At 41.3% G+C, this 17,108-nt stretch overlaps 1 protein-coding gene across 2 annotated transcripts in view; it reads left to right on the forward strand.

Moving 5' to 3' along the window:
* Positions 1-17,108, forward strand: part of SLC35F4 (solute carrier family 35 member F4) — a 326,781-nt gene that overhangs the window by 277,426 nt on the left and 32,247 nt on the right. For both annotated transcript variants that reach the window (XM_007519245.3, XM_060174914.1), the window contains exon 2: positions 8,974-9,159. In XM_007519245.3, coding sequence (XP_007519307.1) covers positions 8,974-9,159 — 186 coding nt within the window. The remainder of the gene's footprint in view (positions 1-8,973; positions 9,160-17,108) is intronic.

Consider the following 17,108-nt stretch of genomic DNA (forward strand, 5'->3'; position numbering starts at 1 on the left):
TTTTTTATTTAAGAAAGTATTAATTAACAAAACCATAGGGTAGGAGAGGTACAATTCCACACAATTCCCACCACCCATTCTCCATATCCCACCCCCTCCCCTGTTAGCTTTCCCATTCTCTATCCCTCTGGGAGCATGAACCCAGGGTCATTGTGGGTTGCAGAAGGTAGAAGGTCTGGCTTCTGTAATTGCTTCCCCGCTGAACATGGGCGTTGACTGGTCGGTCCATACTCCCAGTCTGCCTCTCTCTTTCCCTAGTAGGTTGGGTCTCTGGGGAAGCAGAGCTCCAGGACACATTGGTGGGGTCTTCAGTCCAGGGAAGCCTGGCCGGCATCCTGATGACATCTGGAACCTGGTGACTGAAAAGAGAGTTATCATACGAAGCCAAACAAGTGTTGGATAGTATACCAGCTCCCCCTGGCTTCTGCTTAACAATATGCCTATATAGGGATAGATTTAATCCCATTCAAAGCTTTGGTCTATTTACATAAATCACTTTTACATTTATATAAAGCACCACACTCCCTCCAGGGCATTGGTTCAATCCCCACTGTTTCATGATATGTTTTCGCTCCACCTCCTCTCCTTGTCACACCCTGATCCTCTCCTTGTCACACTCTGATTGTCACCAGTCATTTTTCTCTCCACCCTCTCTATATCACATCCTGTTTCCACCCTACTTGGAGAGTATAAAAACAGCTGCTCTTCTGATTAAAGACACTTGGAAATTGCTTTCTGTCTCCGAGAGTTCCAGAGTGTATCTCCTGCGAAGTTAGTGCGGCACGAGTTCCTGATCCCTCTCCCACGCAGCAGCCTAGATGGGCTCCAGTTGAGTTCTCTCCAACCCAGAGAGCACTAGCTTGGGAAGAAGTACCCTCAGGCTATCCCGGCATCTGGCGCCCGGAACAGGGACACGTAAGCAGCAGATTTACAAGAAGACATCCTAGATAAGTACACACCTTTTGGGTATCTGCAATATTGTGTTAAGGCACTATGATTTTTTTTCTTTCTTACTGTTTTCCTGAGATCTCTCCACCATGGAAAATCTTTTCCAAATTCTGCATTCTTTTTCCAGTATACAATTTTTATATATCTGGGACATTTTTCTCGGGGCTGCACCTTATATCCTTTTGATCATCATAGCAGCTTTTAAGGGATATATAGGGCAACCTCTCAAAAGGCTTAAGGAGCTAGAGGCTGAGGTCCAAGAGATAAAGGAAGTGATCATAGAACTTAACCAGCACCTTAAAAACAAGAAGAAGCAAAGGCCTGTCATGATCTTGACCCACCCTAATTCCTCTGCATCTTGCCCTGAGGCCCCTATTTTGGCAGACACGTGTCCAAATTCTCCTTTGGACTCCACAGCCACTTCTTTGGCCACCCCCATTTTGGCAGACACATGTCCGGAACCTCCTGCTGCCTCCACGGCTGCTTCTTCACCCACCCCTGTTTTGACAGACACATGTCCGAATTCTCCTGTAGCCTCCAAAACCACTTCTTTGGCCACTTGTCCAGAAGCTTCAACTTCGGTGACTCCTCCTACCGCTATACACTTATCAGAGCAAGTCCACACATTTCTGGTCAATGTTGCCCCCAATGGACAAAAACCTCAGGCCTGGTATCCATATTCTGCCACAGACCTGAAGGAACTACGCCAGGCTATCAAGGATGACGGTATTCATGCCCCATGGACCAGGTCCATTTTACAAGGCCTGCTTCAGAACCTTAATACCCCCCAAGATTGGAGGGATATAACTCGCGCTACGCTCCCAGGCCCCCTCTTCCTGCAATAGGAGGCATTCTTTTGTGACGAATGTTTACAACAATCGTGGAAAAATATTCAAAATCAGCCAGAGGGGAATTTTGATGCATTGTTTGGAACAGGCCAATTAGAAACAGGGATTCAACAGGCGGAAGCCAAGTTTCCACCAGGGTATTTTGATCAGGTACGCCTGTGTGCATTAAAAGCATGGGAGCGATTAACACCACCTATGGGAACGGCCTCAGCCCCCATTCTCTCCCTGCAACAAGAACCTGATGAATCCCTCACTAAATTCATTGCCAGGGTCCAGTCGAGTTTGAAAAGGAAGATTTATAATCCTGACGCTCGTTTTCTCCTCCTGCAATCCATAGTCTGGGATGGAATGCTTCCGCATTTTCGACAGGCCTGTATCACTCATAAAAATGAACACCCAGATACTTGGATTATAGCTACACAGGATCTCAGATCAAGCTCTTTTCAAGGACCTATGTTACAGGCCTATGCAGCTACCTTACATAAGCAAAAAGGGGCTTGCTTTCAGTGCGGTCGCCAAGGGCATTGGCATAACCAATGTCCAGAAAATAGACCGCAACCCGGCCTCCAGTCAGGGCAACCCTGCCTCCAGACAGGGAATCAGAGACCACGAATGCCTTGTCCCAGATGCCAGAAAGGATTTCACTGGAGGAGAGATTGTTGGTCAAGGTTCCATAGGAACGGCACGCCTCTGCCAAATGTAAACAGGGACTTAAACTAGGTGTGGGGCTTCCCTTAGCTCCGCCCCCAAGAGGGAAAGAAGCAGGTCGCCCGCTTGGTGCTGTGCCCTTCTTGCACAAACAGAAGCCCAGCTTGGGACCCAATCCATCGCTACACCCACCACGCCAAGTAACAATAACAGAGAGTGAACAGAAGGAGGAACCTGCGGTATGTGGGAACTTCCAGCATAGAAATAACTGGCTGGAGCAAGAGAACAGCTTGAATTCGGAGCCTGAGATTTTATGGACCACCCCTGTTTTAGAAAGGGGTCACCCAACTATGACAGTAAAGATTGGTAATATTCATTTTAAGTGTTTGATTGACACGGGAGCAGATAAGACAATATTAAGACAAGCAGAGGTTCCCCAGAGTTGGGAACTCCTCCCAGGACCACGCTTACATGGTGTTGGAGGATTGACTCAGGCATTCCGCACACGAGATTCCTTGTGTGGGAAGATCCAGAAGGGACTACCGGATGCTTTCAGCCTTTAATAGCTGATATAAGCACCAATTTATTGGGAAGAGACTTGCTGGAATCATTAGATGTAGTGATATCCTCAGACACCTCTGCAGGACACCACAGTCACTCCTGTGAGACTGCTAGACCCAACCAGCACCCACAATACTAACTGCCACTGTTCGTAACAGAACTCCCCGCTTAGATTGGCTTTCTAATGAGCCTGTCTGGGTGGAACAGTGGCCTTTGCCTAGGGAGAAGCTAGAAATTTTAAAAGAACTCGTCCAAGAGCAGTTATCTTTGGGACACATTCGTCATTCTCAGAGCCCATGGAATACTCCAGTCTTTGTGATTAAAAAGCGCTCAGGAAAATGGCGCCTCCTCCAAGATCTTCGTGCAGTTAATAAAACCATGCAGGTTTGGGGCTCCCCCCAAAGGGGTTTGCCTCTTGCTTCCGTGATTCCCACAGGAATTCAAATCATAGCTATTGATATACAGGATTGTTTTTTCTCTATTCCCTTACACCCACAAGATTGTAAACGTTTTGCTTTCTCTGTTCCTTCTATTAATAATGCCAGCCCTGCCGATAGATTTGAATGGGTGGTACTGCCCCAGGGCATGACTAATAGTCCTACTATTTGTCAAGAGGCTATTAAATCTGCCCTTTTTCCATATATTCATAAGGGCCTTAAGGTTTTTCATTATATGGATGATGTGTTAATATGGGAAGAATTAGATACAGATCTCTCCGCCCTATGTGATTTTCTAATCCCTGCCTTAAAGAGAAGTGGACTTAATGTAGCTCCTGAGAAGATACAGCTAATCCTTCCAATATCTTTCTTAGGCTCAGAGATTTCCCTAACGCAGATTCGTCCTTTAAAACCTTGTGTTACTTTTCCTTCTAATCTCACTCTTGCTTCTTTACAAAGTTTTCTTGGAAATTTGAATTGGCTTAGGCAGTATCTTTATCTGCCTACGAGCTGCCTGCAACCACTGTTCGATCTGTTAAAAGGAAACAAACAGCCCTCCTCAAAGCGTATGTTAACCCCTGAAGCCTCCTTGGCACTGGAAAAAGTTAACCAGGCTCTCCAGGACATGCACCTCGTTCGGTTCTCCCCCTCCTCTCCAGTAAATCTTCTAATCTTTAACTCCACCCCCATGGTAGTGGGAGCATTGTGGCAGAAACATGGCGTTCTCGAATGGCTTCATACGTCAGTAGGTGGAGCTCCAAGACTCCTTACTGAGATTGATGCCTTAGCATTTATGGTTCGCCAAGGAAGAAACAGATCGGTTCAGGTCTTAGGAAGGGAACCAGATTCAATCATTCTTCCCTTTTCTCTCACAGATACAGAATGGCTCATAGGCCACCATTCTCGTTTTGCCATAAGTTTAATAGGTTTTCCAGGACAATTAGATAATCATTTTCCCTCTAATAATTTGATAGCTTCTTTACCTCTGTTGCCTCTACTAGTACCTAAACTTTTCTCTTGAGATCCCATCCCCTCTGCTCCTACAGTGTTCACTGATGGTGGAAAAAAGTGAGCTGCTGCTCTTATATATTATCCAGACCAGCAATACCCCAAACCTCTCTTTACTGAACTTCCTAATAATTCCCCTCAGTACAAAGAACTTTATGCGGTTTTCCTTGCATTAAAAGCTGTACCAGAATCCTTCAACCTTTTTTCTGACAGTGTGTATACTGTTAACTTACTTCCATGGCTTGCTCGATCTTATGTAAGAATTGATGACAACCCACTTTCTCCTCTTTTAATTCAAATTGCCTCTGCTCTGTTCTCGAACCCAAACACTTTATGTTCAGCACCTACGTTCCTACAGCCCTCTTCCTGGTCCCCTGTCCGAAGGGAATGCTGCAGCCGACCACCTTGCCTCCACAGGAATTCTCCTAGCCTCTGTCTCTAATCCTGCTGACTTTCATTCCCTAACCCATGTTAATCTTAAAGGTCTTCGAGCTCAATTTTCTGATATTCCTCTGCCACAGTTAAAAAGTATTCTTGCTACATGTTCCTCCTGTGCAGGTCTAATCAAAACACCTGCTATTCAGACTCTGGGGGTTAATCCTTGAGGTTTAAAAGCCAACGCTCTTTGGCAAATTGATGTTACCCACATACCCAACTTTGGCAAACAAAAATATGTGTTCATCTCAATTGATACCTTCTCTAAGTTTATGTGGGCTACAGCTCAGACTGGAGAAAACTCAAAAAAGCTTATAAGCCATATGCTCTCCTGTTTTGTTGTAATGGGCTTACCTCTTCAACTTAAAACGGATAATGGACCTGCTTTTACCAGCAAACAATTTAAAGATTTTTGTTCCCTCTGGAACATTACTCATACTACAGGCATTCCGTATAATCCACAGGGACAAGGCATTGTTGAGAGGGCCTATCAAACTCTTAAGGCTCAATTAAATAAAGAAAAAGGGGAAATGTACACCCCCAATATCCAGCTGGCAAAAGCCTTAACTACATTAAATCTCTTTAATATTTACAAAAACTCAGACCAACCTCCTATTATTCTTCATTGGCAAACACCACTCACCCTCCCAGCTATTAAAGTCAAATGGAAAGACCCACTTGATAAAATTTGGAAAGGACCTGACCCCCTGTTGACTATGGGGAGGGGTTTTGCATGCATTTTTCCACAAAATTACTCCAAGCCTGTTTGGGTTCCTGCCCGCCATGTCTGGCAATACCCACATGATGGCGCTGATATCCCTGAAGAACAAGAAACACTGCAAGAAGACTGGCTGCAAGAGGACTGGCTGCAGGATGCACCCCAGGATCCATAATACAGCATGGCAGAATAAAAAAAATCAGATTCAGAGAACTCTTCCCCCCACCCCCGAATGTCTTAAGCTATGACTGGCCAGTTGTGTTTTGTGAGTGAGTGAGTGAGTGAGTGAGTGAGTGAAAAAAAAAAATTGAGTGAGTTGAGTGATCAAAATTTTTGTATGACCCATTGTGCTCAGAGTACTCTGAAAGTTAACTGACTTTATATAAAATGGCGGGACGCAGCCATGGTTTCTGGAGACGTCCAGAAACAGTCCAAAAATTGTTCATTCCCCTTTTTGATTTCTTTTTTAAGTCTTGATATAAATATGAAATGTCTTAAACTGTGTGAGTAAAGATGGTTCAACTATGACAGTAGATCTAAATTCGCATTTGAAATGATATGTCTTATTTACAAGTTTTTCTCCTCCTGTGTGTTATAAACTATATGTTTAATATGCGTGTTTCAAGTTTGGTAAACATTAACTTGACAGTTAAATTGTAACTTCGAAGCTACATTCTTACAAGAAGAGGTAAAATCAATTCATTAAAGTAACTGAGTGTTTAAGGTAAAACTCTAAATATTCAATGTGACAATTCATCATCTCCTAAGTTAAAATACAAATCTTCTATACAGGACATTTTTGGAGGGCGCCCCAAAAATGTGCTGTAAGCTATCTTGTGGAAATTAATCCACAACAAATTTGGCATCGATCTGATATTATAAATGTACCAAAAAAAATTGTCACTAAAATGTGTTAACTCTAGTAACCTGAGTTTGCTTAAAAACCCAATGTAAAAATAGTTAAGAATCAATATATGTGACTTAAATTTGGTATGAAAATTTTGCTATATAGAGACTGCTACATGAGGTCACATAAGATGACCTTTACATGAAATTATAAAGATACCTAAACCAATTATAATCATTGAGTTATCAATTGTAGTAAACTTCTAATTTGTTACAAAGTTTTTTCATAAGTAATTGACTACAGCTATGACAAACCTTCGCATAAAGAAGCATCTGCTCATATAGAATCCCCAGAAATTCATCTTGGACCCCTGACCTCTGACATCACCCACAATTACAGCCATCCCCCAAAACCCATGATGTGACCTGACATGATCTGGAGAACCTGATTCACAGACTCCAAAGGACAAGACTTTCCTACTGCCTTTCTCTCAACCATCGATGTCTGCTCTTCCTGCTTCTGTTTCGCCCATCATGTTTTGGTGGTTCCAGGTCACTCTCTACAGAGAAGAAAAGTTCCAGTGGCTGTCCTCCTCCATCAAGATAGACGTGTGGCATTTATTTCCTGGCCGTTGACATTGGACTGATGCCTCTATAGAACTTGTTGGACACTCCCTTTATACTGCTGGACTTCTTGAAGAATGACTGTAGCAGTTCATAGAACTTTCCGCCAGCTGACTTGGGATTTTGCAATGCCAGATCACCCCTCTAGCACCTCGGCTTGTCAGGCCCCCACTCCTCCACCCATCGGGTTCACTCTGTCTCTTGCTACTCTTACTTATCCCTCCCTGTCTTGTGCTAGTTCTTTTTGAAAACACTTACATGCTATCATTCTGCTTTCTTCCCAACAGGTTTCTGTTCACCCCTACACTGCTATTCCCCTGACAGAGATGAAGCCTTTTACAGACATTGACCCAGTTATATATGGCCATTAAGTAAGAGGGAGATGTTGGGGAATTGTGAGGATATGGTTGAGCTTGGAAGGGCTTGAGCCTGAGGGGTGTGTCAATCCTGTTAGTCTCTCTCTCCACAGAGAGGTTGAGCAAGGAGGGACAGTAGAACCCCAAAAAAGGTGTGCCTGCCTCACAAAGTGCCCCACACTCCTGATACTATGGCAAATAGTTTTTTAAAAAAGGGGGAGAGATGTTGGATAGTATGCCAGCTCCCCCTGGCTTCTGCTTAACCATATGCCTATATAGGGATAGATTTAATCCCATTCAAAGCTTTGGTCTATTTACATAAATCACTTTTACATTTACATAAAGCACAACACTCCCTCCAGGGCATTGGTTCAATCCCCACTGTTTCATGATATGTTTTTGCTCCACCTCCTCTCCTTGTCACACCCTGATCCTCTCCTTGTCACACTCTGATTGTCACCAGTCATTTTTCTCTCCACCCTCTCTATATCACATCCTGTTTCCACCCTACTTGGGGAGTATAAAAACAGCTGCTCTTCTGATTAAAGACACTTGGAAATTGCTTTCCGGCTCCGAGAGTTCCAGAGTGTATCTCCTGCGAAGTTAGTGCGGCACGAGTTCCTGATCCCTCTCCCACGCAGCAGCCTAGATGGGCTCCAGTTGAGTTCTCTCCAACTCAGAGAGCACTAGTTCGGGAAGAAGTACCCTCAGGCTATCCTGGCAAACAAGTTGTTGAGCAATCATGGACCCAAAGCTTGGAATAGTGGAGAGGAAGTGTTAGGGGGGATACTCACCGCAAACTCTCAAACACCACCTTCTAATGTTCATTTCTAACCGATGAATTTATGTTTTATTTTTTAAAAGAACATTTTACCTTAGGGACACAAAGCATGTCAACATCACTTTCATTTCTGAAAATCCTTTTATGAAGGGCAAACAGAGGTGAGTAGGAACAAAGGGGACACACATGTTGATTTTCAATAATGCACATCTGAAAGTTGCATGTCACAGTGCAATGCTACTTTAATAAAAAAATAAGCCTTTCTATAGAATTAGAAGTTAATTCAATGAATGTTCCATCAGGGCTATGATTATTGGTGCTAGATATTTCATTGTCAAGGTATTTAAAGTCCATTTCCAAATATAGACAAACAAACTTGAAAAAAAACAAAAAACGTAGCCAACCTGTCTCTAAGACATTGGGAAAACTATGGTAGTTATCATTGGATAGGGTAAGGGAGCACAGAACTTTGAGTGTGATGTGGAACTATGCCCTTGTTATATTATGATCATGTAAGTCATTATTAATTCATTAATTTGAAAAGTAAAAAAATAAGAGCAGGGGAGACAACATAATGGTTATGCAAAGAGACTCGCATGGCTGAAGAACCAAAATCCCAGGTTCAGTTTCCCTCATTACCATGAGCCAGAGCTGAGCAGTGCTCCTGTGTAAAACAAACAAATAAGTATATAAAATAAAATCTGTTCCTGATTCTTCCTCCAGGAAATTGTCAGACTGATATATATAAACTCTTTCTTCGCAGGTACCTCCAGATCATCAGTTACTCGTTGTAAACCAGGAATCAACTGCCCTAGTTCACATGGTAGCATCAGTAGACAACTGTCCCCTCTATCTGTCACTGAGGATACTTCAGCTCCTATTCTCGAACTTCAGAGCCGAGGATCCTCTGTAACTTGTGGACATAGAGTGGAGAGACAGAACAGAGCAGGTATGCTGGTGATCATCTTAAATAATGGTAAAATCTAGATGATCTTCTAAGCCGTTAAGAAATATCTTACCACTGTCCCAAGCTGTAAAAATGTTATAGGTACTCTAATGAATAGGTATGAATGGGGTTTATAAAGTAAGAAAAAAGAAGGGAAATATATAGAAATAAATTGTGTCTATGCAAGTTCCTAGTGTAGCTGAGAAACTACCAAACATTGTCATTAAAGAGCCTAAAACATAGTTAAACAATGACATATGGTGAGGCTTACAAGGTAATCAGTTTTCCCATCTTCCAGATGTCAAAAAGACAAGACAGTATCTTTTTTTATATTTATTTATTTATTTTCCCTTTTGTTGTCCTTGTTTCTTTTTATTGTTGTTATTGATGTTGTTGTTGTTGGCTAGGACAGAGAGAAATGGAGAGAGGATGTGAAGTCAGAGGGGGAGAGAAACAGACACCTTCAGACCTGCTTCACTGCCTGTGAAACAACTCCCCTGCAGGTGGGGAGCTGGGGGCTCAAACTGGGATCCTTACGCAGGTCCTTGCACTTCACACCACATGTGCTTAGCCACCTGACTCCCAGACAGTATCTTTTATTGCAACCGGGACAGTAAGTATTAGCATATTGTGCCCATTCTGAGAAGTATGAAACTACCAGTAAACTCACATACACACACAAAAAAAAATTCTTCTGTTCTTATCAAGACAGTCAGTCTCTGGAGTCATTCTTGTTCTCTCAATTTTAAATCTCTTCCAAGACACTTCACTTACCTTTCAAACCTACAGTTGCTGATCATCAAAACTTTGAGCATTACTCCACTTATGTGTTACTTAGATTACTGTAACTACTGGATAAGTCTCATAAGTATATCTGTGAGTTTACCAGCAAAATTATAATTTTAACATGCAACTGGGTTCACTAGACTGCTTCTCAGTACTGTTAATTTTTGGTATATATATTCTATTGTGTTCCCCAAAGGTTCTTATGGAGGTATTCACTTCCTGTTACTATGTTTCTACCTTCCTTCCAAACAACAAAATGATAATGTGCTACCAAATTATTTTCTCTCTGCCTCAAAAATGTCTCTGTCCTATTGTTTTCTGATAACCAGCATATTGATTGCAATATACACCTTTGTATCATGTTAAAACCACTACCTACATCATTGCCCAGTTCCTCTCCAACTCTTCTAGTTGTATTTTCAATGACTCTTCTGTCAACGTGACCAGCAACATATTACATCTGTAATAGCAAGCACTCAATCAAATGAGTATTATTATTTTGTCTAAGTACTACTTTTATGTTCTCCATACTATTTCCTATGCAAGTCTACACTTGACTGTTTCTTTTTCAGGACTGATTTTTTTTTATCTCTGCAATTATAAGACTCAAAATTCTCCTAAAAACAAGATTAAAAACATTTTACTGCTTTAAAAATTTATAACCACTAGATTAAAAAAAACATTTCACCTAAGATGGACAGACTAGCAAGATAGTTTTGGACTGACCTGTCAATGCCCATGTCCACTGGAGAAGTAATTACAGAAGCCAGAATTCCTGCCTTCTGCTCCCCCAAGACAACCTTGATCAATACTCTCAGTGAGGGAGAAGTGATAGGATGAAGATAAGAGGGCTCTGAACTCCAGCTCCATCATCACCCAGAGAGAGAGAAGGAAAAGGAGAGGGACATATGGAGGTAGCTATGTTGTTATGAGTGGCTTGGAGGGGAAGAGAGGCTTGACTCAAAGAAAGAGGCAACTATATATAAGTGTTGTAGTATTTTTCCCTCTTTCTCCCACCCCCCCCATTCTATCTGAAAAATGTTGACTCTGAGTGATGAAGCCACAGTGACGACAATAAATAAACAAGCAAAATAAGTGGATATTAATGGCTGGACAGTAGCATGCCTGGTGGAGCACATTATCTGCTCAGTGACCTAGGTTCAAGCCTCTCATCCCCACCTGCAGGGAGAACTTAATGAATGGTGAAGGTGGTCTGAAAATATCTGTTTCCATTTCTCTCCCTCTCTATCCTCCCCCTCAATTTCTTTCTCGATGTAATAATAAATGAATTAAATTTTCAAAAAAATAAATTATAAAAATTAAAAACCATACCCTTAAGGACAATATAGGACATAATTTACTCTTCTTATGATGGTACTTGGGAGTATTCCAGCATGCCAAAGAGAAAAAGAAAATAATATGAAGAGCCATTTACTGTGTTTCCATGGATTTGTGGTACTTACCCTCAAAATGAATCTGATAGAGTAGGTATAATCAGAGTTAGATAAAGTTTTAATTTGCATATTTTTGCTTTATTTTGACAAGAAGATAAAACTGGAATCAAACCTGTATGTAGGGCCATAAAAATATCAAGGCTAGGACTTAACCCTCATGATTCCGAATTCCAGGAGCCTCTGCCCTATTTGTATGACCTCAGTCAATGTTCATAAAAACAGATGGATTTCCTGGTCAATCAATTTAACAATATAAACAAACTATAAGTACAATCAGGACAGTTGAAAATCATGTTTAAGGGGCCAGGTGGTGGATCATACTGTTGAGTACACATGCTACCATGCACCAAGGACCTGCATTCAAGCCCCTAGTCCCTACCTGAAGGTGGAGGGGAAGCTTCACAAGCAGTGAAACACAGATGCAGGTATTTCTCTTTTCCTCTTCCTCTCTCCCCTCCACTCTCAGTTTCTTTCTGTTATATCAACTTAAAAAGAGAAAATTAAAAAAGAGAACAAAAAAATGAAAAAAAAAAGAGTCACTGCCAGGATTGGTGGATTCATGATGCAGGCACCAAGTCCCAGCAATAATCCTGATGTAAATAAAATTGATAATTAATTTAAAAATCATGTTTAAAATATTTAGAAAAATAAATTATATAGACAAAATTTTCTTTTTTTTCAGTTTAATTTTTTTAATTTTTTTTATTTAAGAAAGGATAAATTAACAAAACCATAGGGTAGGAGGGGTACAACTCCACACAATTCCCACCACCCAATCTCCATATCCCACCACCTCCCCTGATAGCTTTCCCACTCTCTATCCCTCTGGGAGCATGGACCCAGGGTCATTGTGGGTTGCAGAAGGTAGAAGGTCTGGCTTCTGTAATTGCTTCCCCGCTGAACATGGGCGTTGACTGGTCAGTCCATACTCCCAGTCTGCCTCTCTCTTTCCCTAGTAGGTTGGGTCTCTGGGGAAGCGGAGCTCCAGGACACATTGGTGGGGTCTTCAGTCCTGGGAAGCCTGGCCGGCATCCTGATGACATCTAGAACCTGGTGACTGAAAATAGAGTTAACATAGGAAGCCAAACAAATTGTTGAGCAATCATGGACCCAAAGCTTGGAATAGTGGAGAGGAAATGTTAGGGGGATACTCACTGCAAATTCTAGTGTACTTCTGCTTTCAGGTATATATTTTGCGCTAGTTTATGGATACGTGTGACCATATGCTCTCTCTCACAGAAACTGGTGTATATCTAGGTTTTGGGACTTTGTTAGAAAGTGAACCACCTGAGATGGAGTTAGAGTATACTATGAAAGAAAAGGTCTCACCCGAGTAATGAAGCTGAAGGGTTGTCATTCCACACGTGAAGTCTCTGGACACAGTATGAAATGAAGCGTGTTGAGGTGGCAGTCGTTGCATTGATTAGGTTGTGATTGGCAGATGTAATATTATTTGATATGGATTGGGAGAGGCATACAGGAAAGTGGGCCCTATCCAAGGGTTCCAGGACTGGGGGAAGTAGAGGCTCTATAGTGGAGATATGAGGTTCCTGCTGTCTTAGGGTTCAAAAAGACAATCGATAGATAATGTTATCATCACATTATTTGGTAATTGGGTTAACTTTGAAAAGTCCTTTTGTTAGGGTACTCCTATGTTCATAGCAGCACAATTCATAATAGCTAAAACCTGGAAGCGACCGGTGCCCAACAACAGATGAGTGGCTGAGAAAGCTGTGATATATGTAGACAAGATTTTCTATGTATCTATTAATTGTAAAGTTTAAGACGTGAGAACAATAAAATCCATTTAGAAGGCGAATAGGTCAATGCTATGAAGGTATTTAGATGACTGTTGGTGTCATCAAAAGTACTGTCTATGTGATGATGGCAACAGAAACAGTCTTTAAAGGAGGCAGCTATCATCTCCACAGGATATCTACAGAATCCTTGTAGAATAATTCTTCTTTTACAAAATAGCCTCAGAGAAATATATGAAAAGTATTAATAGAGTAAATCTTTTCCTTGTGGCTGGGAGGTGGCACACTTGGTTGAGCACACATGTGCAAGCCCCCAGTCATCACCTACAGGGGGGAAAGCTTTGCAAGTGGTGAAGCAGGGCTGCAGGTGTCTCTCCATCTCTTTCCTTCTCTATCTCTCCTATCCCTCTCGATTTCTTGATATCTCTGTCCAATAAATAAAGGTAATAAAAAAATTGAAAAGAGTAAATAGTTTCCTTAAGTATCACATCTCTTAAGTCTTACTTAAGACTATTATTCTTCCAAGAAACAGATTTTTTTTCTCCAATCCATTTATAAAAATTATAGTGCTTAAATGGATATAGTGCTGAAAATCTAGAGGGAATGAGTATTCAAAATAAAAAGGTTATGAGCTGGATGATGGCACACATGACCAGGCACAAAAACCCAGGTTCAAGCCTTCAGTCCCCATTCTTTTTTCCTTTTCTTTTTTAAAATTTTTATTTATTTTTATTAGTCATTTAAAGATGACTGACAGGATTGTAGGATAAAAGGGGATAAAAGGATAAAAATTCCATACCATTCCCCACTAGAATTCCATATTCTATCTCCTCCATTAGAAGGTTCCCTTTTCTTTATTTCTCTGAAGTATGAACCAAAGATCTTTATGAGGTGTTGAAGGTAGAAGGCCTGGCTTCTGTAACTGCTTATCCACTGGACATGAACATTGACAAATCGATCCATATCCCCAGCCTGTTTCTATCTTTCCCTAGTGGGGTAGGGCTCTGGTGAGGTGAGGTTCCAGGACACATTGGTGAGGTCATTTTCCCAGGGAAGTAAGTCAGTTTGGTGTCATGGTAGAATCTGCAACTTGGTGGCTGGAAAGCATTAAGATATAAAGCAGAATAAAATGTTTAATAATCAGGAACTTAAAGGTAAGAATAAAGAACGTCTTCATGTTGGAAGAAACTAGGAGGTCTATGTTAGGTATATTCCAAGACGCCCATGACTTTACTAATTTCTGCCTGAGCCTGGCAGTTAACATGCAGGTAGGTTAAAAGTATTGTCTGGAAAGATAGTGAGGGAGAATCTTCATAAGGGGTAAAGCAGTCTTGCAGGTGTATTTCCTTCTTTCTTCCTCTCTATAATCCTCTCCCTTCTCAACTTCCCTCTGTCTTATTAAATAAATAAGTAACTAAATCTAATTTTTTAAAAAGAAATATTGACCCTGTAGTCATGCTGACTTTGGTTCAAACTTGAATCACCTTAAAACAAGTTCTAGCTTTTTCACCTATAAAGTGGGAATGAGGAGACTTCCAGAGGCTGGGCTACAAGCAGCAGCAGATTTCTTTCTCTCCTCTCCTCTCTTCTCCCGGATCAACTAGGAATACCAAAGGAGACCACCTGGGACTGAAACAAGACAGGACTGGAACAACTACAGGAACCCTCCAGGTCACTGGTGAGTGCAAACACATGTCGCTAGTGACAGAGAGGAACCTACGGAGAGATTAAGTGGCTGGTAACAGTCCAGCAGTTTGTCAGTTGAGACACCACCTCCAGTCTGTTCCACCAACAAGAGGACAGCTGAGGGAAGGAGAGGACTCTCCGGAGACTCACCAAGTGCAACTCTGGGTCTCCATTGCTACTGCCCTCAGAGTCTGGAGCAGCAGCAGGGAGGGACACCAGGGGACAGAGATCTAGCCAGGAAACTCAGGAGAAGACTTATACCTTGGTAGCATAGCGGTGGGGCTGTGAAAGTCTCTTTGCATAACCACTGAACTATTTCTGCAACACACTGCTTTATCTCTTGATCAGGAGTCAGTGATTAAGCTAAGAAGCCTACTTGTAGTTTAAAAGCCCTCAGGCTCCCATAACCTACAGGGAAGAAAAAGAAAAAGAGGCTTTTAAACCACGGAGATCCAACTCAGGGATTAAAATACTATTGAAACAACTGTTAACTTCCACCACTGTGAACCCTTTAATTACCTTACTTAGACACAAGTCAATCCAGGCAATAGTGATCAGTAATTTGAAAAGTACTGAGAGAGGGAATTCATAACATAATATATAAAATGGTTAAACCAACAAGAAGAAATAATGGAGAAAAAAACCAAGACAAGGGACCAGCTAAAAGCCCCCCAAAGGGTGAAGCACAAAATAACGAGTTCAACATCCAAACACTAGCTAAGGAAGTAATCACAGGAGTGAGTAAAGAGTTTGAAAGAATTGTAATCAGAAATACAGGAGCAACAAATGAGACTCTGAGAGAAAACACTAAATATCTCAAGGTTATTAGAGAGCTGAAAGCTGAAATAGCTTAGCTAAGAACACAACTAGTTGAACAAGCTAAAACAGTATCAGAACAGGGTAATAAAATAGATGAACTCCAGAAAACAGTAGAGGCCAGAGAGAATAGAATCAATGAGGCTGAAGACAGAATTAGCAAGATCGAGGACAAATTAAAGACAACTAAAAAGAAGTAAGAGATCTCAAAAAGAGATTAAGAGATGCTGAAAACAATAACAGAGTCCTATGGGATGACTTCAAAAGAAACAATACATGCATTATTGGCTTACCAGAGGAAGAAAGAGAGGGAGAGGAAGAAAGCATTCTTCAGGCCATAATAGCTGAAACTTCTGTAGTCTAGACAACATCAAAGACATAAAGATTCAAGAAGCCTAGAGGGTCCCAAACAAAAGTAAGCCAGACTTAAAGACACCAAGACACATCATACTTAGAATGGAAAGGAATAAGGATAAAGAAAGGATCCTGAAGGCTGCAAGAGAAAAACAAAGAGTCACCTACAAAGGAAAACCCATAAGATTAGCAGCAGACTTCTCCAAACAAACACTACAGGCCAGAAGAGAATGGCAAGATATCTATCGTGTGCTCAATGAGAAAGGCTTTCAACCGAGAATACTATATCCTGCTAGACTGTCATTCAGACTAGAAGGAGGCATCAAAACCTTCTCAGACAAGCAACAGTTGAAGGAATCAACTATCACCAAGCCTGCCCTGAAAGAAGTTCTGAAAGGTCTTCTACAAACAGTCAGACCACCATAAATACACCATATATCAGAACACTCTATGCACCCAATGAGAAGCCATCTAAATACATCAAACATCTACTGAAAGAGCTACAGCAATATATTAACAGTAACACAATCATAGTAGGGGACTTCAACACCCCACTATCTCAACTTGACAGATCATCCAGGAAGAAAATCAGTAAAGACATAAGGGAGCTAAATGAAGAGATGGATAAACTAGAACTATTGGACATTTTCAGAGTCATTCATCCCAATAAACTGGAATACACATTTTATTCAAATCCACATGGATCATTCTCAAGGATAGACCATATGTTAGGCCACAAAGACAGCATCAGCCAACTCAAGAGCACTGAAATCATCCCAAGCATCTTCTCAGACCACAGTGGAATTAAACTAACACTTGACAATCAACAAAAGATTAGTAACAGTCCCAAAATGTGGAAGCTCAACAGTACACTTCTTAACAACTTCTGGGTCAAAGAGGAAATAAAGGAAGAAATAAAAATGTTTTGAGAGTTCAATGAAAATGAAGACACAAGCTATCAAAATATTTGGGACACAGCTAAAGCAGTCCTAAGAGGGAAGTTCATAGCTATACAAGCACACATTAGGAAACAAGAAAAGGCACAAATAAACAGCCTGATTGCACATCTTAAAGACCTAGAAGAAGAACAACAAAGGAA

This window comes from Erinaceus europaeus, chromosome 16 (assembly GCF_950295315.1).
Source record: "Erinaceus europaeus chromosome 16, mEriEur2.1, whole genome shotgun sequence".
Lineage (NCBI taxonomy): Eukaryota > Metazoa > Chordata > Mammalia > Eulipotyphla > Erinaceidae > Erinaceus > Erinaceus europaeus.